This window comes from Oncorhynchus clarkii, chromosome 19, assembly GCF_045791955.1.
Source record: "Oncorhynchus clarkii lewisi isolate Uvic-CL-2024 chromosome 19, UVic_Ocla_1.0, whole genome shotgun sequence".
NCBI classification, from domain to species: Eukaryota; Metazoa; Chordata; class Actinopteri; order Salmoniformes; family Salmonidae; genus Oncorhynchus; species Oncorhynchus clarkii.
In genome coordinates this window covers 15,018,781-15,044,849 of record NC_092165.1, presented here as the reverse complement: position 1 = coordinate 15,044,849, position 26,069 = coordinate 15,018,781, and the positions used below count along the sequence as shown (strand labels likewise).

General features: G+C 42.4%; 1 protein-coding gene and 1 long non-coding RNA gene across 2 annotated transcripts; one reads left to right on the top strand and one right to left on the bottom strand.

Annotated features, from left to right (window-relative positions):
- Positions 1–684: 684 nt before the first annotated feature.
- Positions 685–20,494, bottom strand: LOC139374768 (uncharacterized). The gene is made up of 6 exons (XM_071115901.1): positions 20,092–20,494; positions 19,794–19,924; positions 19,408–19,596; positions 2,396–2,548; positions 1,913–2,024; positions 685–1,706 (listed from the first exon to the last, which is right to left on the bottom strand). The coding sequence occupies exons 1-6, from the start codon at positions 20,357–20,359 to the stop codon at positions 685–687; spliced, it is 1,875 nt and encodes a 624-aa protein (XP_070972002.1). The 5' UTR covers positions 20,360–20,494.
- Positions 20,495–21,590: 1,096 nt separating this feature from the next.
- On the top strand, positions 21,591–25,253 carry LOC139374821 (uncharacterized). The gene is made up of 5 exons (XR_011627730.1): positions 21,591–21,648; positions 22,278–22,329; positions 22,494–22,610; positions 24,764–24,890; positions 25,006–25,253. It is a non-coding gene; the product is annotated as an uncharacterized lncRNA (long non-coding RNA).
- The last annotated feature ends 816 nt before the right edge of the window (positions 25,254–26,069 follow it).

The following is a 26,069-nucleotide window of genomic DNA, read 5'->3' as shown; positions in this document are numbered from 1 at the left end:
ATATAAAACTCTGCTGTACACACAGAAACATGACATTATAAAATGTTAACCACAAGCAAGCCCATTTCTAAGAATGTGATTCAAGTACCTAACAATATGGACCATTGGAGTTTAAATTTTTTTTTTTTATCCATGTGTTGATTCAAGAATTAAGAATGATTTGGATTGACTGAAATAAGTGAAACTCAGTCCCTGCAATGATAAAAATAACCAAGTCAGTCAGCACAGATTCAATTTCCTATTTAATTTCAACAAACTGGTCAGTACTTTTATTGCACAAAAATATACATGTGACAAGTATTGTAGAATAACTTTTCTCTCTATGATAACACTTTTCTGTGAATCTGGTATCCTCGCTTTGATAAATTAATTTTAGAACGCTTTGAAAAAGGTTTGCTTTGATAAAATTATTTTTTAGAATGCTTTGAAAAAGGTTCAACATCGTCACTACTTAAAGTAAAAAAAAACATTCATTTAAGGCACTATCATTTCCTTATAAAACACCAGCATCAAACAGGACAAGGTTGTCACTTTCCATCGGAGAATCATTTTTACACCATCATACTAACCACCATCTCTCATCTGCCTCATCATACTCCTTCTTTCCTCAGTTCACCTCATCCAGTTCCCGACTACATCCAAAACCAGCAAAATTAACTACAAACAAACTAGTACATACACTATTCATGGGGAGTGTGCATTTTCTGCTGGTGTATTGTCAGGTAGCTCCTCTCTAAGAACCTCTTCCCGCATTGCGAATGGGTGAATGGCCTCTCCCGTGTGGACCTTCAGGTGCATCTTGAGATGGTGCTGGTGGGAGAACCTCTTTTCACACTGAGAGCAGGTGTAAGGCTTCTCCCCTGTGTGGACCCTCTGGTGCCTCTTCAGGCTGGAGGAGTGTGAAAAACTGGCCCTGCACAGGAGGCAGCTGAAAAGTTTCTCCCCTGTGTGAACTCTCTGGTGCCTCTTCAGGCTGGACAAGTGTGAAAAACTGGCCCGGCACAGGTGGCAGCCGAACGGTTTCTCTCCCGTGTGCATCCTCTGGTGGATCTCCACCTGTTTAGAGAAACGAAAGGCTTTCCCACAGAACGAACACAGGAAGCGCTTCTCTTTGCTACCAGATCTACTGATAGCGTTACTACTACTGTCATTTGTCAATGGGCTTGTGTAGCCATTTGCTGTTGAGGCACTGGCATTTTCTGAGGTCTGGTTTAACATAAGGAGAGTGTGAGGAGGACGAAGGCCAGGGAGTGTCTGTGTTTTCTCAGGGTCCATGTTCCAGTTGATAGATCCTATAGAAGGCAGGCTGAAGGCAGAACCTGTTAGGGGGTTAACCTGAGGCGCCATCAGTCTCTCTGAATCACAACTATAGGAGCAGGACGGAGCATCGCTAGCCGAGTCTGTTCTCATACAGACACCTCCCCGTCCCCGCAGACCAAATCTACGCCTCGCCCTGGTCTCAGCCAGTCTGTTGCCTTGGAGACTAAATTCAGATGTTGTTTTGTGTTCCACTGTCTGTTTCTGGTTGTGGTTAACAGCGTTGTTCCCCAGCCCAGAGTTAAGTACATTGTCCCATCCACTAACATCCACTATGTCGCCTCTGGTCCTGTCCTGGTCGGTGATGGCGTCCCCTGGGCTCTTGGCTATACCAGTCTGGGAATCCAAAATGGTTGCCCAGTCTCCTCTGTTAGCCTCCTGCCAACCACCTGCAGGAAGAGGTTACAAAATCTAATTCATAAAAATGGCAGAGAAAACTCTATATATGGAGTTTGTCAATTACCTGGTCAAGTTCATACATTATAATACGTGTTTTTGTGAATAAACATAAGGTGTATTCATTTCATTTCATGAATGGAGAAAAACTATAGCCAGGTGCATCACTATTCCCATTGAGATCTATTATCTCCCTTACCTTGCTCCCCCATCTTTAGTCCACTCAGCAGATCAATGCTCTCTGGTCCATCTTCTATTGTCTCCTCTTTGACTACCAGCAGATCAATCTTCCCATCCTCCATGTCTACTGACTGTAAGAGATACAGAGTGAGAGGATGTTGGATCAAGAAATCTGATATGAGCACCCTGCTATGGAGCATCTCCTGATTGGGCAATAAGGGATTGATATGAGTACTATGCAAACATGTTAGTTGATTTGATTACTTGACACTTTTTAATTCATTGTTTGATATGGCCCAAATCTTAAGACCAAATTAATCAAGACCTGGGCTTGTATCCACAAACTATCTCAGAGTAGAAGTGCTGATTGAGGATCAGGTCCCGCACCTGTCTATATAGTCTTATTCATTTTGATGACCAAACTGATCTTAGATCAGCACTCCTACTTTGTGGACAGGGCCTGACCTAGTACCATTAAAACATTAATTCATAGTGGGCTGACCTCAGTGAGACTGTGTGTGGTCCTGTGCTGCTCAGCTGGTTCATCTGTGGGTTCAGGAGGAGGTGTAGTCTGGTTGTCCTCCATGACCATGGTCCCCTCAGTGTTCCCCAGACCCTCCTCCTTCACCAGCAGCACCTCTGGACCCTCCTCCTCCTGGAAGAGAGGTGATACAGATTACACAGACATATACTCCCTCAGGTACATACACACAGATAATAAACACACTTTCAACATGGAGCGTCCATACTTGCAAACATAAGCAACCTCTTAAATTTAAACTGATCCCCTGATACAAAATCTGTATCAGCCAATTAAAATCGGGACGAAACGCTAAATTGTAGCTGGCCCCATCAGACAACATGGCACACAGTGAGGTTAGCCCTATGCTAACTATGCGATTTTATCCAGGCACAAGTTCTTCCAACCACACGTTCTGATCATCAAAACAACTATCACGTGTATTTGACTGACTGGTCAAATTGCTCTCTGTGTAAATTGCCTAGTCCACATAATTGTTGCAAATTGTGGCGGCAAGTGTTCGAATCGCACACGTTTTTCCACACTCTTTGAAATGTAGATGTACATGTATTGTCTTAGTGTGTTGAAAAGGGGCGTGGCCTACAGCCAACAACTTGAAAATGAAGATTAAGAATGAATCATTAAGCCTTGCACAAACACACTGCTATTGGCTAATAGTCGTATTGTATAGGTTATTTCAAATGGTCATACGCATACACTTAAATGTAGGCCTAAATGTTTATATGCAATTTTATAATTATATCCTTGTCAGGACATCACCACCGCTCAGTGTGAGAAACGTTTGCACAAGGAATCGTCTCCTTGTTCCCATAACCTGAAAGATCCCTACACTGCAAATGGTTATGTAAGTATACATTACGACTGATAAAGGGCATCTGTGTTTAATTTGTCTGGTATGGTATCGGAGCAAATGGGACTTGGTTATTTGGTTTTTCTTTCAAGATTAGTAACCATGTTCATTTTCTTAAAGAACATTATTGCGACCCTAATAGTGGAGAAGGGTACCTCTGGTATAGAATTTGGCTTCAACTTCAAGAAACTGCCCACTCAATTATACTCTGGAGGCCCAACTGCTGAGTGAGTTGAAGGCTGGTGATTTACTCAAACTGTGTTTAAAGTGGAATGTTTTGTGAGAAAGAAATTGACACAAAACTAAAGTTGTCTTTGTCTTATTTGTTTCAGATTGAACAGGATTTTGTGCTGCTGTTTGGAGAGGGAACATCAGCCAAGTTTTTGCAGAGGTGGCCAACTACATTCAAGCAAAAGATCCTCATGCTAAGCAAGACCCTAAGCAAGGCCACTCAGGGAGCTGAACTTCAGGAACTGATCCAGATGGCAGAATCTGCAGTTGACGAGCTGACACGAATGCTGACGGTTAGATGATCATCATTTATCATTTATATTTCAAATGACTCTGAAATGTTAATGTCACTGATGATGGAATTTACCATTTTAATCAGGATCTCTTTGTTTAGGATGGGACGGTGACCTTTCCTCCATCCTTCTCCTGCTCCATTTGATTCCTCCTTCATCACAAAGCCGCAAAAGACCAGCCAAGATGTTTGAATCCCAAGCTGAACCGCATCTTGTGATATTCTAAAAGGTTTGTATTGGCATTCTTATTCTTGGACAGTGCTGTAGCCGTTAAAAACTAACACCATCATTAGTTCATATCGTCTTCAGGCAGGAACCAGTATTCAGGAGCACCTTGATACGATTGACCAGAGCCGCCAACCATATATTCTTGCAGTCGGGACCAGGAAGAGCAGCATCCATTCTTACTTCATCATCCTGGACAAGCGAGCCTTGCATGTCAACGAGCACTCTTGGTGCCTTCGATGAGCTTTTCAAGACTCACTTTGTTTTTGGTACTGCTTACAATACAATGCTGCGCAACATGTACACCTTCATAAACAGACAACTGTGTACAACAGACATTGGGAAGGTTAAGGAGACTCTGAGCTCAGAGTTAGACTCCTGCACTAATGCTGATTAAGTTATGTTTTGTTTGCCATGCTACTCATGGAAGTACCAACTTCCTCGTGAGGCATCTCAAGTTGATGCATGGAATGTGCCCTGGTAGAACTCTTAAACTAAAATGTGGTCAAGCAGATTGTTGTCGTGTATTTGGTACATTTTCAGGCTTTAGGAAGCATTTGAACAGGGCACAATTCCGGAGACAAATCAAATTTTGTTAAATGCTAACTTGGATGCTAATATAGCCATTAATAATCAGCCAAGTAATGGGGATTTTCCTTCAAATTATAGTTGTAACCAGGTTGTACCAATATCTAACAAGAACACACTTGATATGTGTGCGTCTGCAATTGCACAACTGCAGTCTGCAGGTCAGACAACTGTAAATAGTTTTGTATCTTCCATGGAAGGACTAGTTCAGGAGATACAGGGTCAAGCTAAAGCGACCGCTTATGTATATCTTCAAAAGAGACAAACTGTCAGAAACATCCAACATTCTTTTCAGGATATTGAAAATCCTTTCACATCCTTTCTACTGTTAGATTTGACAGTAGAAGAAAGAACACTACTGGAACATTATGATCAAACAGTCATAACTGATACATGTTCTTACGTTCCAATTCTCGAGACATTGCAGTCAATTTTGTAGAACCCAAACACAAGTGGCATGTTTTAACTCGGGGCACAATTGTAAATATGGAGTTTACTTTGATTTGGATGATGGCCTAAAATATATTCTAACGAGAAAAATGCATTGCAAATTCAACTATTTTGATGACTTTGAGACTGCTAATCCATTGCGATCAAAAAAGGGTATTCACAATTTGGGAGGTATATACTTTACTTCCAGAAATGTTACCCCAAAGTTTAATTCAATTTTGGTAAATATTCACTTATGTGCACTATTCCATACCCAGGACCTTAACTTATGGATTTGAATCCATTCATGAGCCAATAGTAAGCGATTTGAAAGTGCTTGAGACTGGGGGTATTGAAGTTCCCTTCTTCAGTGGTCGTATACATGGCAGTATTGTCCAAGTAACTGGAGATAATCTTGGTATATATTGCCTGTTTGGTTGTGTGGAATCATTTTGTGCTCGTTATTGTTGCCGTTTTTGCCTCAATGAGAAAGTGGATTTTCAAACCGTGTTCTGAGGATTACCAAAGACTGACTTTACGAACAAAGCACATGAACTCAGACCATTGTCAAACTACTCAGTCAAACCCAACACTACCTCAACACTACCTCAACACTACCTCATATGTACGGTGTGAAGCATGCTTGCTTATTGAACTCTGCAGTACTTCAATACTACAGGCAATTTTTGTTGATATAATGCATGACATTCTAGAAGGAGTTGCACAATGAGGTAAAACTTGTTACACTATATACAAGCCAACTTTGTGACTGCTAAAGATGTGTACGGTATCATTTAACTGTGGCCGCACAGAGAAGAGGAATCGTCCACCTGCACTCAAATTGGATGATGGGAGCAATGATTTGGATCTAAATGCTATTCAGTCTTGGTGTCTTCGTAATTTGACATTGATATTTGGTGATCTGGTACAGAAAGATGACATACTGGCAGCTGCTTCTGTTACTATGGTAAAAAACTCTGTCGTTCTGCCCCTGAACAAGGCAGTTAACCCACTGTTCCTAGGCCGTCATTGAAAATAAGAATTTGTTCTTAACTGACTTGCCTAGTTAAAGCTAAATAAAATGTTAGATTTAAAAAAACAATCTGAAGCACTTAATTGCTGAACATCATCAGGCTTTTCAAGTATTTGTTTCCTGATAGAAATCTGTTACCGAAACACCACTTCATGACACATTATCCTCGTTGTATAAGGAATATTGGGCCCATTCTTCACGTATGCGCTTCGAGGCAAAACATAATTTCTTTAAAAAGAAACTGAAGGGTTTTTAAGAATGTCGCCAAGTAACACCAAAATGACATGGCATATAATTGGGAAGCGTTCAGCCAGGGTAGACTAGCTATAGGTCCAGAAAGATGTCAAGGCTCAATGACCTGAAAGAAAGCAATGAGATTGCTGCCAAGTTGAATGTCTCAGTGCACACAAATGTTTTGTCAGGTAAATGGATAAAAGCCCCATGCTACAGAATATCGTCTTGATTTGGTCATATGTGGTGAAATAGTCATTGAAATGGCAGTATTTTACAAAATTACGGCTATTGTTCCGAAAGAGAATGTTTTTTTTGTTGGTTGGGTCAGCTCGTTCTTATGATAATTTGCATGCATTTAAAGTTGTTTTGAAGCAAGGTATTTAACATGATCACAAACTTTTTGATTTGCTCATGTCATATGGAGCAAGGTTTTTTTTGACTATATTGTCCCATACTGTCACTTGATAAGTTTTAGCCAGGGCTGTTACTTATGGTTAGGTTGTGAGAAACATTTGTTTTTAATGTAAATGTCAGCATTTTTCAACAAACCTATTGATTTGCTCATGTCATATGGAGCAAGGGATTTGTTTGACTACATTCTACTGTCACTTGATAATAGTTTAAGCCAGGGCTGAGACGTATGTTTTGGTCATAAAACATATTTCAATGTTGAAACCGCTTTGCTTGAGTTTGTGAAATTCCAAGCGCTTTAACAAAATATGATTTACAAGAGAGTAAATAAATTAAACACTGAATAGAGTCAACACATTTGTACTCTAATAGGAGTCACCCAAGATCAACACTAGTGAGTGTCACTATAACACAGTGTTGATTACCTTAGTGTTCAATTGGATCAACACTGGCCAGTGTAGTGCAGGGTTAACTTTTTGCACTCGTGTTAAATCAACACTAGAAAATGTAACACTTTGTGCTTTTTCCTCTGTGTAGAGTGGGACCATATGTACTCGCTGACAGTGTTAAATGTAACACTTTCACATTTATTGCGTAAGCTAGTCTACATAATTAGATTATGGATAAGAGCGATAATATTTGTATTTGCCAAATGGCGGTCAAGCATCAATCATCAAGTCACCTGACCCTCAATATTTATTGGAAAGGAGCATCAAACTCAATACTGTGCACTTTCATTCCCCTGTGATGCTCATCGTAACTTATTTCATCTGGAGCCTTGTAAACTGCATGGTTTCCCGAGTCGTAGTGGGAGGACCACACACCATATTGTTGCGTGACTCCAAGTTTACTTCGATATGATAGTTAAATCAAATCAAATCAAATTGTATTTGTCACATACACATGGTTAGCAGATGTTAATGTGAGTGTAGCAAAATGCTTGTGCTTCTAGTTCCGACAATGCAGTAATAACCAACGAGTAATCTAACCTAACAATTCCTCAACTACTACTTTATACACACAAGTGTAAAGGGATAAAGAATATGTACATAAATATATATATGAATGAGTGATGGTACAGAACGGCATAGGCAAGATGCAGTAGATGGTATCGAGTACAGTATATACATATGAGATGAGTAATGTAGGGTTTGTAAACATTATATTAAGTGGCATTGTTTAAAGTGGCTAGTGATACATTTTTTACATCAATTTCCATCATTAAAGTGAGCTGGAGTTGGGTCAATATGTTGGCAGCAGCCACTCAATGTTAGTGGTGGCTGTTTAACAGTCTGATGGCCTTGAGATAGAAGCTGTTTTTCAGTCTCTCGGTCCCTGCTTTGATGCACCTGTACTGACCTCGCCTTCTGGATGATAGCGGGGTGAACAGGCAGTGGCTCGGGTGGTTGTTGTCCTTGATGATCTTTATGGCCTTCATGTGACATCGGGTGGTGTAGGTGTCCTGGAGTGCAGGTAGTTTGCCCCCGGTGATGCGTTGTGCAGACTTCACTACCCTCTGGAGAGCCTAACGGTTGTGGGCGGAGCAGTTTTCCGTACCAGGCGGTGATACAGCCCAACAGGATGCTCTCGATTGTGCATCTATAGAAGTTTGTGAGTGCTTTTGGTGACAAGACGAATTTCTTCAGTCTCCTGAGGTTGAAGAGGCGCTGCTGCGCCTTCTTCACAACGCAGTCTGTATGGGTGGACCAATTCAGTTTGTCCGTGATATGTACGCCGAGGAATTTAAAACTTATTAACCTCTCCACTACTGTCCCGTCGATGTGGATAGGGGGGTGCTCCCTCTGCTGTTTCCTGAAGTCCACAATCATCTCCTTTGTTTTGTTGATGTTGAGTGTGAGGTTATTTTCCTGACACCACACTCCGAGGGCCCTCACCTCCTCCCTGTAGGCCGTCTGGTCGTTGTTGGTAATCAAGCCTAGCACTGTAGTGTCGTCCGCAAACTTGATGGTTGAGTTGGAGGCCACGCAGTCGTGGGTGATGTCACGTCCTGGCCATAGAGAGGCTTTTATTCTCTATTTTGGTTAGGCCAGGTTGTGACTAGTGGGGGCATTCTATGTTCATTTTCTATGTTTTGGATTTCTTACTTGTTTGGCCGGGTGTGGTTCTCAATCAGAGGCAGCTGTCTATCGTTGTCTCTGATTGAGAACCATACTTAGGTAGCCTGTTTTCCCACTGTTAGTTGTGGGTGGTTTTTTTCTGTTTAGTGTTGGTTGCACCTTGCAGAACTGTTTCGGCTATTCTTTTTGTTATTTTGTATTCAGTGTTCAGTCAGTTAAGCTAATAAAGATGAACACGTACCCCGCTGCATTTTGGTCCAATGACTCCTCTTCTTCTTCCGACGAAAGCTGTGACAGGTGAACAGGAAGTACAGGAGAGGGCTCAGAACGCACCCTTGTGGGGCCCCAGTGTTGAGGATCAGCGGGGTGGAGATGTTGTTACCTATCCTCACCACCTGGGGGCGGCCCGTCAGGAAGTCCAGTACCCAGTTGCACAGGGCGGGGTCGAGACCCAGGGTCTCGAGCTTGATGATATCTAAATATCAATATTTAGATATAAAAGGCGTTTCCACCACCATTTCTCACACAATACACTTTACCAACCCAAAAACATCCCACCATGACGAAAGAACAAATTATGTCTGCAATTATACAATTTTACCAAATTTTTCCATCATCACAGCTGTCCTTTTTTTATATACAGTATGACTTTACTTAAACTGTGGATGGAAACGTGGTTACAGATGCATCATTTGACTGGAGGAGGATGAGCGTTAGTGTACAGTATGATTATAGGTTGCATTCTCGTTCTCATCCTACACGAGGCAGTATTGCAGTTCTAACGTTTTATAGGCTATGCATTATTATAAATCATCCATTTCGTCACGTGCGTTTTGAATCGAACATCAAGGTCCGGCAGTGAACAGTTTTTTCCTAAACTAAAAAGCTTGATGCGGAGGGGCTCATGGTGAAAGTGCACTATTGATTTAGAGTCAACCTCTTTAGCAGAGTGTGCCGCCTAGAAGTAATGGTGAGAATGGTAGCCTACATGACTGAAAACGTGTTTACGATGTATGATAAACTTGTGTCGTAAGGACCTCTTGTGGATAGGCGTGTGTGAAACAGAAACATGAATTTTGTCATATATGCCAAAACTGTGAAAATGTAGTCTAACATTAGTATTAGCTAGTAACCTAGGATGCATCAATGCAATATTGGCACCCAACATTTTGTTACAGACCAACGGAACAAAAGTAACCTTGAATTTGAAGGTTTAAAATATCAATCTAGTTGCTAGGGTTGACCTATTTTATGAAATGCTATTGGTTGGTGGATATAAAGTCTAAGGTCTTTGATAGGCTGATTAAGAATTTGTGCCAGGATATAAATCAGTGCTACCTGTTGAGGTTAGCATAGGCCAACGTGTGCCATGTTATGGGACCAGCTACTACAATTTAGCATTCTGTCATGTGCAAGTATGATGATTTTAATTGGTTGATACGCATTTTGTGCCAGATAAGCAACCATTTAAATGGTTTATGTTTGCACAGTGGTGGAAAAAATACCCGACACTCATCCTTGAGTAAATGTAAAAATACCTTAATAGAAAAATACCAAGTAAAAGTGAGTCACTCGGTAAGATTCTACTTGAGTAAAAGTCTAAAAGTATTTGGTTTTAAATATACTTAAGTATCAAAAGTAAATGCAACTGCAAAGATATACTTAAGTATCAAAAGTAAAAGTATAAATAATGTCAAATTCCTTATATTAAGCAAACCAAATGACAATGCTATTTTTTTTTAAATCGACAGATAGCCAGGGACACACTCAGACATCATTTATAATGAAAACTCCTTGAGTTTTCCAAGATGGCAGAGCAGTCATATGTCTTTGTCTTGTCTCGTCCCTTGTATACAGTGGGGCAAAAAAGTATTTAGTCAGCCACCATTTGTGCAAGTTCTCCCACTTAAAAAGATGAGAGGCCTGTAATTTTCACCTAAACCTCAACTTCCTGCAACCCGCCTCACCCAATGGGGTGTGGATCTGTTTTTTTTTCTAAAGAATTTCTATATTCCTCCGAACTGGAATACCTCAACTGAAGCTAGCTAGCTAGCTAACTAGCTATCAGCTATCAGTCAGCTAACCACTGCTAGCGGTCATCAGCTAACCTTTAGCTCGGAAATCTCTCGCCAGTTCGTACAATGCGTTTCAAACCAGAGCATACCGGACCTATTTTTCTCTCCATATCCCCGGATTCCTACCGCAAACTCTGAACCTTTCATCTGGATCATGGCAGCTAGCTAACTGCATGGAACCCCACCGATCCTTCACGACTGGAATACCGACATAATCTGCCCGAGGATCCCAACAGGCCCCTCAGGTGCGATGTCCCCTGAAGGCCCATTCTGCTAACCGCGGCCTGCTAGCTATCTATAGCATATTGGACTGTTAGCTGATCCATCGGCCAGTTTCTTGAACCACTATACCCATTTTGCCAATTGGACTTGGACCCCTCTGCTACTTGTAACCCTACTAATTCCACGACTGGTCTAGCAACGTCACCGCACGAGGAGGCAAAAACAGACTCCCCCCCCCCCCCCCCCCCCATCGCGACGTCTCTCTAAGGCCCTTATGCTAGCTTGCTAGCCCCAGCCTGCTAACTGCTAGCTTGCTAGCCCCGGCCTGCTAACTGTCTGAATTGCTGTGTCCCCAGCCAGGCCAACCACTCACTGGACCCATACGATCACTTGGCTACGCATGCCTCTCCCTAATATCAATATGCCTTGTCCATTACTGTCCTGGTTAGCGATTGACTTATTTCACTGTAGAGCCTCTAGCCCTGCTCAATATGCTTTAACCAACCATGTTATTCCACCTCCCACATATGTGATGACATCACCTGGTTTAAACGTCTCTAGAGACTACATCTCTCTCATCATTACTCAATGCCTAGGTTTACCTCCAATGTACTCTCTTCCTACCATACCTTTGTCTGTGCATTATGCCTTGAATCTATGCTATCGTGCCCAGAAACCTGCTCCCTTTACTCTCTGTTCCAAACATGCTAGATGGCCAGTTCTTATAGCCTTTAGCTGTACCCTTATCCTACTTCTCCTCTGTTCCTCTGGTGATGTAGATGTTAATCCAGGGCCTCCAGTGCCTAGCTCCACTCCTACTCCCCAGGTGCTCTCATTTGTTGACTTCTGCAACTGTAAAAGCCTTGGTTTCATGCATGTTAACATTAGAAGCATAGTCCCTAAGTTTGCTTTATTCACTGCTTTATGTCTTAGCCATGTCTCAATCCTGGCTTAGGAAAACCACCAAAAACCCTGAAATTTCCATCCCTAACTATAACATTTTCCGCCAAGATAGAACTGCCAAAGGGGGGCGGTGTTTCAATCTACTGCAGAGAGAGCCTGCAGAGTTCTGTCTTACTATCCAGGTCTATACCAAACCAATTTGAGCTTCTACTTCTAAAAATGTATCTTTCCAAAAACAAGTTTCTCACAGTTGCCGCTTGCTATAGACCACCCTCTGCCCCCAGCTGTGCCCTGGACACCATATGTGAATTGATTTCCCCCCATCTATCTTCTGAGCTTGTGCTGCTAGGTGTCCTAAACTGGGCCATGCTTCACACCCCGGCCATCCTACAATCTAAGTTTGATGCTCTCAAGCTCACACAAATTATCTATGAACCTACCAGGTACAACCCCAAATCCGTAAACACGGGCACCCTCAAAGATATCATCGTAACTAACTCGCCCTCCAAATACACCTCGGCTGTTTTCAACCAAGATCTCAATGATCACTGCCTCATTGCCTGCATCCGTAATGGGTCTGCGGTCAAACTACCACCCCTCATCACTGTCAAACGCTCCCTAAAACACTTCAGCGAGCAGGCCTTTCTAATCGACCTGGCCGGAGTATCATGACCTCGTCCCATCAGTAGAAGATGCCTGGTAATAAGCATGCTCCATTCAAAAAATGTAGAACTAGGAATAGATGGTGGTTCACTCCATACCAGTCTGCCCTTGACCAGCACAAAAACATCCTGTGGTGTTCTGCATTAGCATCGAATAGCCCCCGTGATATGCAACTTTTCAGGGAAGTTAGGAACCAATATACACAGGCAGTTAGGAAAGCTAAGGCTAGCTTTTTCTAACAGAAATTTGCATCCTGTAGTACAAACTCAAAAAGGTTCTGGGACACTGTAAAGTCCATGGAGAATAAGAGCACCTCCTCCCAGCTGCCCACTGCACTCCCCCATTTCTCCTTCACCCAAATCCAGATAGCTGATGTTCTGAAAGAGCAGCAAAGTCTGGACCCCTACAAATCAGCCGGGCTAGACAATCTGGACCCTATATTTCTAAAATGATCTGCCAAAATTATTGCAACCCCGATTACTAGCCTGTTCAACCTCTCATATCGTCTGAGATTCCCATAGATTGCAAAGCTGCCGCGGTCATCCCCCTCTTCAAAGGGGGAGACACTCTAGACCCAAACTGCTACAGACCTATATCTATTCTACCCTGCCTTTCTAAGGTCTTTGAAAGACAAGTTAACGAACAGATTACAGACCATTTCGAATCTCACCGTAACCGCTATGCAATCTGGTTTCAGAGCTGGTCATGGGTGCACCTCAGCCACGCTCAAGGTCCTAAACGATATCATACCCGCCATCGATAAGAGACATTACTGTGCAGCCATATTCATGACCTAGCTAAGGCTTTCGACTCTGTCAATCACAACATTCTTATTGGCAGACTCAACAGCCTTGGTTTCTCAAATTATTGCCTCACTTGGTTCACCAACTACTTCTCCGATGGAGTTCAGTATGTCAAATCGGAAGGCCTGTTGTCCGGACCTCTGGCAGTCTCTATGGGGGTGCCACAGGGTTAAAATCTCGGGCCCGACTCTTCTCCGTATACATCAATGATGTTGCACTCACTGCTGGTGATTCTTTGATCCACCTCTACACCGACGACACCATTCTGTATATCTCTGGCCCTTCGCTGGACACTGTGTTAATAATTATCCCCTTGAAGCTAGGGGGCACTATTTTTATTTTTGGAAAAATAACGTTCCCAAAGTAAATTACCTATTTCTCAGGACCAGATGCTAGAATATGCATATAATTGACAGCTTAGGATAGAAAACACTCTAAAGTTTCCAAAACTGTAAAAATATTGTCTGTGAGTATAACAGAACTGATAATGCAGGCGACATCCTGAGAAAAATCCAATCAGGAAGTGACTCTTATTTTGAAACCCCTGTCTTTCTATGCATCCCTATTGCCCATTGAAAGGGATATCAACCAGATTCATTTTTCTGTGGCTTCCCTAAGGTGTCTACAGCCTTTAGACGTAGTTTCAGGCCTTTATTTTGAAGAATGAGCGTAATCGTGCACATTGCGTAAGTGGTCTGTTGTTGGCTCTCAGTGTGATGTTTGCGCAACATAGAGAGGTAGCCATTTTTCCTCCCGGTCCTAGTGTAAAGCCAACTGTCCCAGTTGATATATTATCGAATAGATATTTGAAAAACACCTTGAGGATTGATTATAAAAAATATTTGCCATGTTTCTGTCGATACTATGGATATAATTTGGAATTTATGTCTGCGTTGTCGTGACCGCTATTTCCGTTGGATTCCTAGGCATAACGCATCAAACAAACCGAGGTATTTGGATATAAAAAATATCTTTATGGAACAAAAGGAACATTTGCTGTCTAACTGGGAGTCTCGTGAGACAACATCCGAAGCTCATCAAAGGTAAACAATTAATTTGATTGCTTTTCTGATTTTCGTGACCAAGCTTCCTGATGCTAAGTGTACATAATGCTATGCTAGGCTATCGATAAACTTACACAAACGCTTGTATTGCTTCCGCTGTAAAGCATAATTTCAAAATCTGAGATGACAAGGTGATTAACAAAAGGCTAAACTGTGTTTCGCTATATTTCACTTGTGATTTCATGAATATGAATATTTTCTAGTAATATTTTTTGACTGTAGCGCTATGCTATTCAGCGTTGCTGATGACAAATATACCGGATCCGGGATGGGTAGTTCTAAGAAGTTTTAACTAACCTCCAGATGAGCTTCAATGCCAAACAACTCTCCTTCCGTGGCCTCCAACTGCTTTTAAAATGCAAGTAAAACTAAATGCATGCTCTTCAACCGATTGCTGCCCGCCCGTCAGCATCACTACTCTGGACGGTTCTGACTTAGAATATGTGGACAACTACAAATACCTAGGTGTCTGATTAGACTGTAAACTCTCCTTCCAGACTCACATTAAACATCTCCAATCCAAAATTAAATCTAGAATCGGCTTCCTATTTCGCAACAACGCATCCTTTACTCATGCTGCCAAACATACACTCGTAAAACTGACCATCCTACCGATCCTCGACTTTGGCGATGTCATTTACAAAATAGCCTCCAACACTCTACTCAACAAATTGGATGCAGTCTATCACAGTGCCATCCGAGTTGTCACCAAAGCCCCATATACTACTCACCTCTGCGACCTGTATGCTCTCGTTGGCTGGCCCTCGCTTCATACTCGTCACCAAACCCACTGGCTCCAGGTCATCTACAAGTCTCTGCTAGGTAAATCCCCGCCTTATCTCAGCTCACTGGTCACCATAGCAGCACCCACCCGTAGCACGCGCTCACTGGTCACCCCCAAAGCCAATTCTTCCTTTGGCCGCCTCTCCTTACAGTTCTCTGCTGCCAATGACTGGAACGAACTCCAAAAATCTCTGAAGCTGGAGACTCATATCTCCCTCACCAGCTGTCAGAACAGCTCACAGATCACTGCACCTGTACATAGCTCATCTGTAAATAGCCCATCCAATCTACCTCATCCTCATACTGTATTTATTTATCTTGCTCCTTTGCACCCCAGTATCTCAACTTGCACATTCATCTTCTGCACATCCTACCATTCCAGTGTTTAATTGCTATATTGTAATTACTTTGCCACCATGGTCTATTTATTGCTTTACCTCTCTTATCCTACCTCATTTGCACATGCTGTATATAGATTTTTCTACTGTAATTTCGTGGTATCCAATTGTTGTCTCATCGCTACAACTCCCGTACGGGCTCGGGAGAGACGAAGGTTGAAAGTCATGCGTCCTCCGATACACAACCCAACCAAGCCGCACTGCTTCTTAACACAGCGCGCATCCAAGCCAGCCGCACCAATGTGTCGGAGGAAACACCGTGCACCTGGCAACCTTGGTTAGCGTGCACTGCGCCCGGCCCGCCGGTGCGCGATGAGACAAGGATATCCCTACCGGCCAAGCCCTCCCTAACGCGGACGACGCTAGGCCAATTGTGCGTCGCCCCACAGACCTCCCGGTCGCGGCCGGTTATGACAGAGCCTGGGCAATAACCCAGGGTCTCTGGTGGCACAGCTGGCGCTGCAGTACAGCGCCCGTAACCACTGCGCCACCCGGGAGGCCCTTATATGTACATATTCTTATTCATCCCTTTACATTTGTGTGTATAAGGTAGTCGTTGTGAATTTGTTCGATTACTTGTTAGATATTACTGCACTGTCGGAAATAAAAGCACAACCATTTCGCTACACTCGCATTAACATCTGCTAACCATGTGTATGTGACCAATAACATTTTATTTGGATGTTCTCTTAATAAGTGTGTGAATTGGACCATTTTCTTGTCCTGCTAAGCATTCAAAATATAACGAGTACTGTTGAGTGTCAGGGGAAATGTATGGAGTAAAAAGTGCAGAATTTTCTTTAGGAATGTAGTGAAATAAAAGTAGTCAAATATAAATAGTAAAGTACAGATACCCCAACATAAAATAAAAAGTATTACTTTAAAGTATTTTTATACCCCTGTGTTTGCAAGTATTTATCCAAAGTGTTTACCCATCCCCACTACATTGGAGTCCTATACTGTAGGTACAGATGAACTTCATTGTTGTTAAAACTTTGTCAGCTATGATAATTCAAAAGTCAGAAAATCCTGACAAAGCTATTCTGACGTGTACAGTAGTTGTGTGGGTATATTTTGTAAGTGTATATTGGTTATCAAGCGCTGTCGGGTATATGTAGAATAGGGTGGGATCAGATGTGATGTATACTAAAGATAGTTTCAATGAAAGTCTTAAAACGAAAAGGTCCAACTGTGTTTATTAAACATGAACAAGTTTTAAATAAACCACATGAAAACCACATGCCCATCTCAACTAAAGACTTGCATAAACGTAATATTTTTTTCTTTCTGAATGCAGTTTAAAGTAGTTGGATAGAAGTAATGAAACAGGCACTTTGTGAACATCATATAGCCAACACAGTACAAACACAACATGTAACAGACTTTAGGCTTTATGCACTGAGTGTACACACATTAGGAACACGTCATTTCAGTGACAAAGCTGGTGTTTTCATTAACTTGTCCAGTCATTTTGTTTTTGTCGACATTTAGAACGTTAGAATATAGATGCGACAATTGCCTGCTAGTGTGCGTCTTCATCGACACAAGATAGATAAATGGAAACGCCTGGACGTAATGATGTCACACCTGTTTTTGTTTTTTTTTCATTTTCAAAAAAAATTCAACATCGCAAGAACCTATAGTGTCAAATAAAAATGTAGTGGTTGAAGTGTTTCCATTACCCATTTAGGCAAATTGCGCATTCATAAATTGGCGAGCCTGTATGCCCTCCCACCTATCTCTTTCATGTCTCAGGTAGTCTATGAAAGCCCCCATGGATAGAATGCAAGAATTTACTCATATTTTCCATTTACTAATAACTCTCAAGTGCCAATGTATCGCCATGGTCTGTGCCATGGTGAAACGTGCACTCCTGTCGATCTGAAATAATTGGATGGTGAAACTTAAAGCCAACCAGAAAAGCAAGGTGAAACAATTCAGGCGCTCTTGAAGTTCAGGACAATCCTTGTTCTGCAAAGAAACATTTTTACAGTTGAAAATGTATTTTGCAAGCAGTTGGCATTTAGAATTAAATGTGGAGTGGAGCATTATTGTTACACGGTGACATCACGTGCCCTGCGTACCTTCAAAATGATTCTGCAATTTATTTTGAAAAACAGTTTACGTCCTAATTTGTCACAAAGAAAATTAGACAGAAGAAAAATCCACCGGTCGAACGGATATAAATGTTGTCAATCTCTAGAAAATGTCTGCTATTTCTGCCGTTTCCATTATACATGACGCAATTATTTTAAATCCATTTCAAATCCGTGTAGATTTTTAAGCGTTGAGACAATTGAGACATGGATTGTGCATGTGTGTCATTCAGAGGGAGACCAGACAAGACAAAATATTTAAGTGCCTTTCAATGGGGTATGGTAGTAGGTGCCAGGCGCATCGGTTTGAATGTCAAGAACTGCAACGCTGCTAGGTTTTTCTCACTCAACAGTTTACATGTGTATCAAGAATGTTCCACCACCCAAAGGACATCCAGACAACCCGACACAACTGTGAGAAGCACTGGAGTCAACATGGACCAGCATCCCTGTGGACCGCTTTTGACACATTGTAGAGTCCATGGCCTGAAGAATTGTGGCTGTTCTGAGGGCAAAAGGGTTCTTTATGCAGGTGTATCTTGAGGTTGCTCCTCTCTGAGAACCTCTTTCCACAGTGCGTAAAGGTGAACGTCCTCTATCCCATGTGGACCTTCAAGGTGCATCTTCAGCTGGTGGGAGAACCTCTTCTCACACTGGGGGCCGCTGTAGGGTTCTCCCCTGTGTGGACTTTCTGGTGCCTCTTCAGGTTGAACGAGTGGGAGAAACTGGCCTGGCACAGGTGGCAGCCAAAGGGTTTCTCCCCTGTGTGGACCTTCTGGTGTCTCTTCAGGTCACTAGCCTGGGCAAAGCACATGTGACACTTGGTACAGCTGAAGGGTTTCACCCCTGTGTGGACCCTTTGGTGGATTTCCACCTTCTGGGGGCTGCTGAAGCCTTTGTTACAGAACATGCAGAGGAATCGTTTTTCTTTACAATTGCCTGATGTGGCTCCCCCTCCCTGAGCCTGGTCTCTAGCCCTGTCGTTTGAGTTCAATACCTGATTGAAAAGGACACGGCTGTCTGAGTCGGAATGCCTCATCAACGTACACACTGGGTTGCAATCCCCGAACACGTGTAAAGGGGAGTGGGTTGCAACATTTGGATTTGTCTCTAAGCTTTCGTTGCAATCTAAGAAATCTCTGCCCTGTGAGTGTCTATCTCCTAGGTGATTATCTGCATTCCATGTTGGAGGAACGTCGCCCTCCACTTTCATGGTCACTTCATCTACGACCAGACCTGCCTCTTTCTTATCTAGGCACCCTTCAGAGTATACACTACTACTGTACCGGTTCCAGTCCCCTCTAGACAGATCAGTGTGTGTTTCTAAACCCAAGGGCATGTTGCCAGGGTCCATCTCTGTAGTGTAAGAACAAGACGGATCACTGCCAGTCTCTAAGGCGTCACCTGAGTCCCGATGGGAATGAACAGTCCTCGGGCTCGGGTTACCGTAAAGTAAATACTCTGAGCCAGGAGCAGGAGGACAGCCCAGTCTCCCTGGGTCTGACCTGTGGTCAGGTACTGCGTGTAAAAGCCTTTGTGTTACAGTTAAAGTCTCTGTCTCTGACTTGAGGATGGCGTTTGGCATTCCACTGACCTCCGTAATGCTGTGTCGGGTTCTGGGCTGAGGCGCAGCGATGGTGGATAGGTCCTCCGTGGCTACAGGGAGCACCACTCCAGACGTTGCTCCAGTCTGAATGTCTCTGCTGTGTTGTGGGTCCTCTGCTTCAGTCCTCTCCTGCTTGACCAGTGACGATCCTCCATAACCAGCCTCTGCATCTGCAGACTGACACAAGAAAGAGGTTATTGTCGATACATGAGTTTATTGGGTAACAATGTCTTAAGGAAGTCTCACAAGCTCCCCTATGGCAGATAAATGAGGATGTTGCATGTAGGGAAGTGAATAGCTGAGGGGAGTCTTTCTGAAATAAAACTGGACACATTTGATGTACTGTAATTTTGATGTAATACTATTACACTAACCTCTATCACAATAACGTGCTGGGTTGAGGTTCCACTCCCCTCATCAACAGTGATTTGTTGGTCATCCCTCCATGTATTGTGTCCCGCTGACTTCACAAAGCTCCTGTGGCCTCCAGTGAGATGTCCCTCACCTGAGAGTGATTGGGGGAAAAGAGGTGGTTAGGTACTGTCAATGCTCAATTTTACACTGTCTGTTAGGTAACACTTCTCATAACTTATTGAAAGATAGCTAAGTTGTAATCAGGGGAATTACTGCATACTATCCACCATGCACAGAGGGGAACGGGGCAAAATGTACCTCTTGCCATTCCTCTGTATCGGTCAAGGATCTTGTCACTACTGACGAGGACGCGTTCTCTGATTGTCCTCTCTGCGCGCTCCCGTGCCACCTTCAATTCTAGTAGCTGTAGTTTCCTCCGCAATGCCCTGTTTTCATTTTGGCTTTGAGAAATTTCCAAACGAAACACTGCATAGTCGTCGTCTACGAGTTTACAGATCTCTGCCACGGCTGCATTCGCTAGCACCTCCATAATGGAGGCCATTTGAGTGTGAAAACCCATAGCCATTGTTGTTAGCTAGCTAACGTTAGAAGCTATCTAGCGTTGCCTAAATAACGTACTATCGATCAACCAAGTCCTGTGTTAATAAATGTCTAAATAACAATAATAAAAACACTATCGTGAAAATTGTTCTTGGTCACTGTTTACTTCCCATCCACACCGACGAAAAATGATTTCATTGGTGGACGTCTTGGGGCGGGATTAAATGAAAAAAAGTGTGCGTGCTGCTCTTTGAACTACGGTAATGCTAATGCCATTACAAATTAGACAAATTGCACAGACATTGTGTCTCCACAACAGAAATATTCATAAATAGAAATCCACAACAAATCACGACCTTTTATGTGCAGTATCTTTGAATCTGAGAAGACTTGCTTAGAAAGAACAGTGTGTTAGCCAGAATATAACAATTATATAATGACTTTATTCCATCTAGGTTTACATCACCACAGTAATGTAAATATTCAACTGCCTAGGTTTACGGTCTCTCTAAAAACAGGGTTAATGAGGGGTATGTGGTTAATTACCCTCTTAAACAGACATTAATTAACATGCTGAACACTCTGACACCGTTTGTGGAGACCAGTCATTCTGGAATATCAAGTACAGGTGCACTTTAGTTCATGTTTAATATTTCAACCCAATCATCACAAGACCTGAAGCCTTCAGGCCATTTACTGTAAACAGCTTGAGGTCATGGACTGTTTGTAAAGGTCCCAAACCACAGATGATAGATAAGCATTTGAGCAGAAACAGTTACGGTGTCCTCCAGCGATTCAAAAAAAACATTTCCTGTTGAAAAACGATGTTCGAAGTATAAATACAGTAAAGTACACACACACTAAAGGGTAAAACATATGTTTTGAGCAAAATAGTGTTTTTTAGACAACTGCTCAATAGTTGGCCTGGTGGTCAAATGTGATGTCATTAGCCTCCCCTTTGCTTGAGGAGCAAGATTTGTAAGCATAATTTATTTTTCAGAATGATTACAAATCCTTTTACGAGTATGAATATTCTGCTGTGAATCAAAAATACACTTGCAGTTTTTTAATCTGCGCGTTCTGTTACTGTTGACACGCTAAAAAGATTTGTAAATTTGAAGAAAGAGATTTCGCAAGTAAAAATTCGATTTCTGCAGCTCTGGGGACAGGACCTTTTACTCCTGACCAATCAGTTCCCTTTGCCAAAACCACAGCCGCCTAACCATTGGCTGGATTGTTCCATCAATCAAATCTCAGGAAATAGCTACCCGCTTGAACAAGAGAGTAAATAAAACCAAAATGATCTATTTGAAGGTAATAGTTTATATGTGTACATCGATAATTTTTTGGGGGGGCTGTGAAAAGGCATGACAGTTTGCTTATCATGTGAAATAAAATGGTATATTTCAGACGAACTCCAGACTAGCCATTGCATTGACAGCCGCTAGGGTTAGTTATCTGGCTTCTGACATTCATCCTAGCTTTACTATGGCAAACTTTATCATGCAGCTTTAAATGCGGGGGAAACCGAATATATTTGCTAGTTAACCAGCTGATTGGTAAAGTTGATATGCATGCCATTACTTACTTACTTAACTAGCTATCTAGTTAAATTGAAAGTACTGGGGAAAAGCTAGCTAACTCCTACCATCATCAATGAAGTGTAGCTAATGTTAGCTAGGTTTCTAGAAAATAAAAACGATATTTGCTAGCTATATTTTAAAGACGTTACTTTTGAACACTTGTCAAACTACTTCATTCCACTGCCTGCTTATTGCTTAATTGGTGACTGAAAAAGTGCCCCTCCCAATTTCACTGCAAATAGACTAGTCGGCTGTATTGGTTGGGTATCATTTGGCTGGTGTGCACATTACATGAGTGTTTAATTAGCCAATTTACTGACTGGGCTTATTGTTTTTCATGTTTTTGTTATTGCATTTCAGGTGGAGCGGGAGTAAGCCCACTAGAAAGCAGCATGCTGCCAGACCACTACAGGTATTACAGTCAATGCTTATGAACCGGATATTAAATTTGAATTGCCCGTTTATATCAATGACGCTAACCAAATGGTTGGTTTGTTCAGAAACAGGTGCACTAAATGCTAACACGGCTTTGGTGATGCAAGGTAAATAATGTATTTATTGTCATCTTCCTGTCAGGCCTCAGCCTGCTGTGACAAGGGCCCGGATGGTGACATATGCTTCAAGCTGCCTGACTGAATACAGGGGCCTTCAGCAGTACCTTCCCTTTGATTACAGCAAGAGTCTCCTTATTAAGTCTCATAGCCATTTAACATGTACTTTATGTAACCACTCAAATTCTTACAAACTTATACGAATACATGAACAGACTTATATTCACTTGCCTCTGGCTGCGTTTACAGGCAGCCCAATTCTGATATTTTTTCCACTAATTGGTCTTTTGACCAATCTCAGATCTTTTCACATTGGTTCATTTTTCAGAGCTGATTGATCAAAAGACCAATTGGTGGGAGAAAAGTGTCAGACTTGGGCTGCCTGTATAAACACAGCCTATTTGTCCTATTCTTCAGGCTTGTCTGGGATATATATATTTTAGTTGGCACACCTGTGTGATATCTTTTATATACGAATAATACTTTTTTCACCCTGGATATGAGACTTGCATTGATTTTTAGACCTCTTTGAATCAGAAGTGCAGTCTTGATGGATAAAGTCTGCATGTTGTCAGATGTTTAAGTAGTAGTTAGTAGGATAGTAGTTCGTCAAAATGAGAAGACCAGGCTGAAACAGTTGTGGTTTTGTATTTTTTTTAAATGAACATGAGTAGTTTATACAAAACTTGATTGCATTTGGTGGTCATCCCTCCCCCAAATTTGACAATTTTAAAGCCTTGATATTTCCCTGAGGAAGGATGCAACTTTCTGCTGATACCTACCACCCATGTTGTCAACTTTTTTGATGTGCTGCTCTAGAGTTCCATGGCCCAGCAGACTCCCTTGTGGATGGGAGATGGACATGTTTAGTTTTTATAAAAGTCTGGGAGACTTTTTTTAGAGGGAGGTGAGTGCATTAGTTTGAGTGAGTACAGTAAGAGAGTTGACATTGACGATTGAGGATTATAAGGGTGCCTTCCAATCACACAAATGATGCGTAAAAGACGGGGGGCTAGACTTGTGTTGTGCTGTCCGCCAGAAAAGTTCCAAAGACTATCCATCAACCAATTACAAACATAAAACAGCATTTTACCTCACCAAACAGATAAGCGTTTCATGTATTTAGGTTTGAAGGTAGCCTTACTCTGTGGTTCAAGTTGTATCTTCATGTCTGTAACTTCACTCTCACTCCGTCTGACCCCTAAGCCCTCATGCCTGACCTCCCATTGGCAAAACCCTCTAATCAGTCTCTCTGACAGGGAGTTACTCCAGGAGTTGACAGGTTTATGGTGCATAAGGTATGTGTATGCATGCATGACTTACATGGAGTGCTCCATGTTCCTGCTGGTTGCAGGGAAATGGCATGCCTTGGAGTATGGTTGTATCCATCTCCACCAGGCTCCTGGAAATTATATGACAAACCTGCATAGATTAACAAAATAAAATGGCAACTGTATTTATGCAGTTGAAGTCATGACAGCCATAGGTTCTTTACACAGGAGTGTACAGGTTTTTGTTCCAGCACTTCACTAACACCTCATTCAACTAATTGTGGTCTAAATTGAACAAACACTTGTACACAGTTCAGTCACCTGGCCCAAAAATCACCCACGTCTGTATTATTGAATGAGCTTCCCAAGTTACGCTACAATTCTGAATGATAGAAATAGATCCACCCAGGTTATTCTCTATCTAAACTTGTGAATAAACCCCCTAAACAAGATGATTATCCTGGTGGTTAGGAGGTTCCCAAGTTCTTGACATCTGTCTGGGTGTTAGGGATGTGCTTCAACCTGAGGAAAATGGCAGAGAGGGGGAAGACATTAACCCCACTGCTTACATTTCAATGCTGGTTCAAGTTGCTGAGAACCACATGTACCTTAAGTTTTTCAGTCACCAAATAATCAATGAACAGGCAGTGAGGTGGTTTGACAAGTGTTCAAAGTCAGTAACAAGTCTTTAAAACATAGCTAGCATGTTGGCAAGTACCTGGCCAGTAATCTTCACCTGTCGACGGCAACAGCTTTCACAGGCTCATCATAATGTAAAAATAACCCAATTATGAAACATTTTATTTAAACTGACATTATTTGTTGCATATAATGTCCAGGACATAACCTAGCCTGGTGGATCCAGCCTGATCTTTTTTACCATTCTATTTCACTTCATGTTTGATGATATCTGCAGTGAAGTAGAAAGGTGAACGAAGCGATCCGGTTGGTTCCACCAGGACCAGGCTATTTAGAACCACCATTGATAATGTAATCAGTGCTCTGTGTGTGTGTGACCCACCAGTACCTTTGAGGGGCCAGGAGATGCTCTATACTGCTATGCCCATCAATGGAGCTGTAGAAAAGACCTCACCTCCAGCCTCACCCTTTGCCTGCTCACCAACGGTTGTCAATAGGGAGAACAGAATTAGGTAGGTTTAGTCTGACTTGTTCAAACTTCAACATAATATCTGATACACAAACGGGTACTATCTATCCTTGTAACGGCCAGTGGTAATAGAACACTGACTATGTATGTGTTCATAGAAACATGTATGGAGGCAGCACATGGAGACTGGCAAGATGATGTGAAGTCCAGACTGACAGGCGGGCTTGATACTGATGTCTTGAATGGAGAAAGACCTGGCACTCGGCAGTAACATTTTACAAGACAACTTTTACCATTTAATTCAATAAAAAATAAAGGATCAGACAAGATGTGGAGGGAGAAACCCTGTGTATTCTGCACCAGGATCAGGGAACTGCTGTTGTGAACAGGACACCACACAGGAATTATTATACACTGCTCAAAAAAATAAAGGGAACACTAAAATAACACATCCTAGATCTGAATGAATTAAATATTCTTATTAAATACTTTTTTCTTTACATAGTTGAATGTGCTGACAACAAAATCACACAAAAAATATCAATGGAAATCAAATTTATCAACCCATGGAGGTCTGGATTTGGACTCAAAATTAAAGTGGAAAACCACACTACAGGCTGATCCAACTTTGATGTAATGTCCTTAAAACAAGTCAAAATGAGGCTCAGTAGTGTGTGTGGCCTCCACGTGCCTGTATGACCTCCCTACAACGCCTGAGTATGCTCCTGATGAGGTGGCGGATGGTCTCCTGAGGGATCTCCTCCCAGACCTGGACTAAAGCATCCGCCAACTCCTGGACAGTCTGTGGTACAACGTGGCGTTGGTGGATGGAGCGAGACATGATGTCCCAGATGTGCTCAATTGGATTCAGGTCTGGGGAACGAGCGGGCCAGTCCATAGCATCAATGCCTTCCTCTTGCAGGAACTGCTGACACTCCAGTCACATGAGGTCTAGCATTGTCTTGCATTAGGAGGAACCCAGGGCCAACCGCACCATTATATGGTCTCACAAGGGGTCTGAGGATCTCATCTCGGTACCTAATGGCAGTTAGGCTACCTCTGGCGAGCACATGTAGGGCTGTGCGGCCACCCCACACCATGACTGACCCACCGCCAAACCGGTCATGCTGGAGGATGTTGCAGGCAGCAGAACGTTCTCCACAGCGTCTCCAGACTCTGTCACGTCTGTCACGTGCTCAGTGTGAACCTGCTTTCATCTGTG

What these genes read in the sequence shown, in the direction of transcription:
- LOC139374768 (XM_071115901.1), bottom strand. Translation starts at nt 20,359, where the DNA reads ATGGCTATGGGTTTTCACACTCAAATGGCCTCCATTATGGAGGTGCTA. An exon ending in ATACAGAGGAATGGCAAGAG is followed by an intron (nt 19,925 to 20,091) that starts GTACATTTTGCC and finishes AATCACTCTCAG; the next exon opens with GTGAGGGACATCTCACTGGA. An exon ending in AGCACGTTATTGTGATAGAG is followed by an intron (nt 19,597 to 19,793) that starts GTTAGTGTAATA and finishes TTCTTGTGTCAG; the next exon opens with TCTGCAGATGCAGAGGCTGG.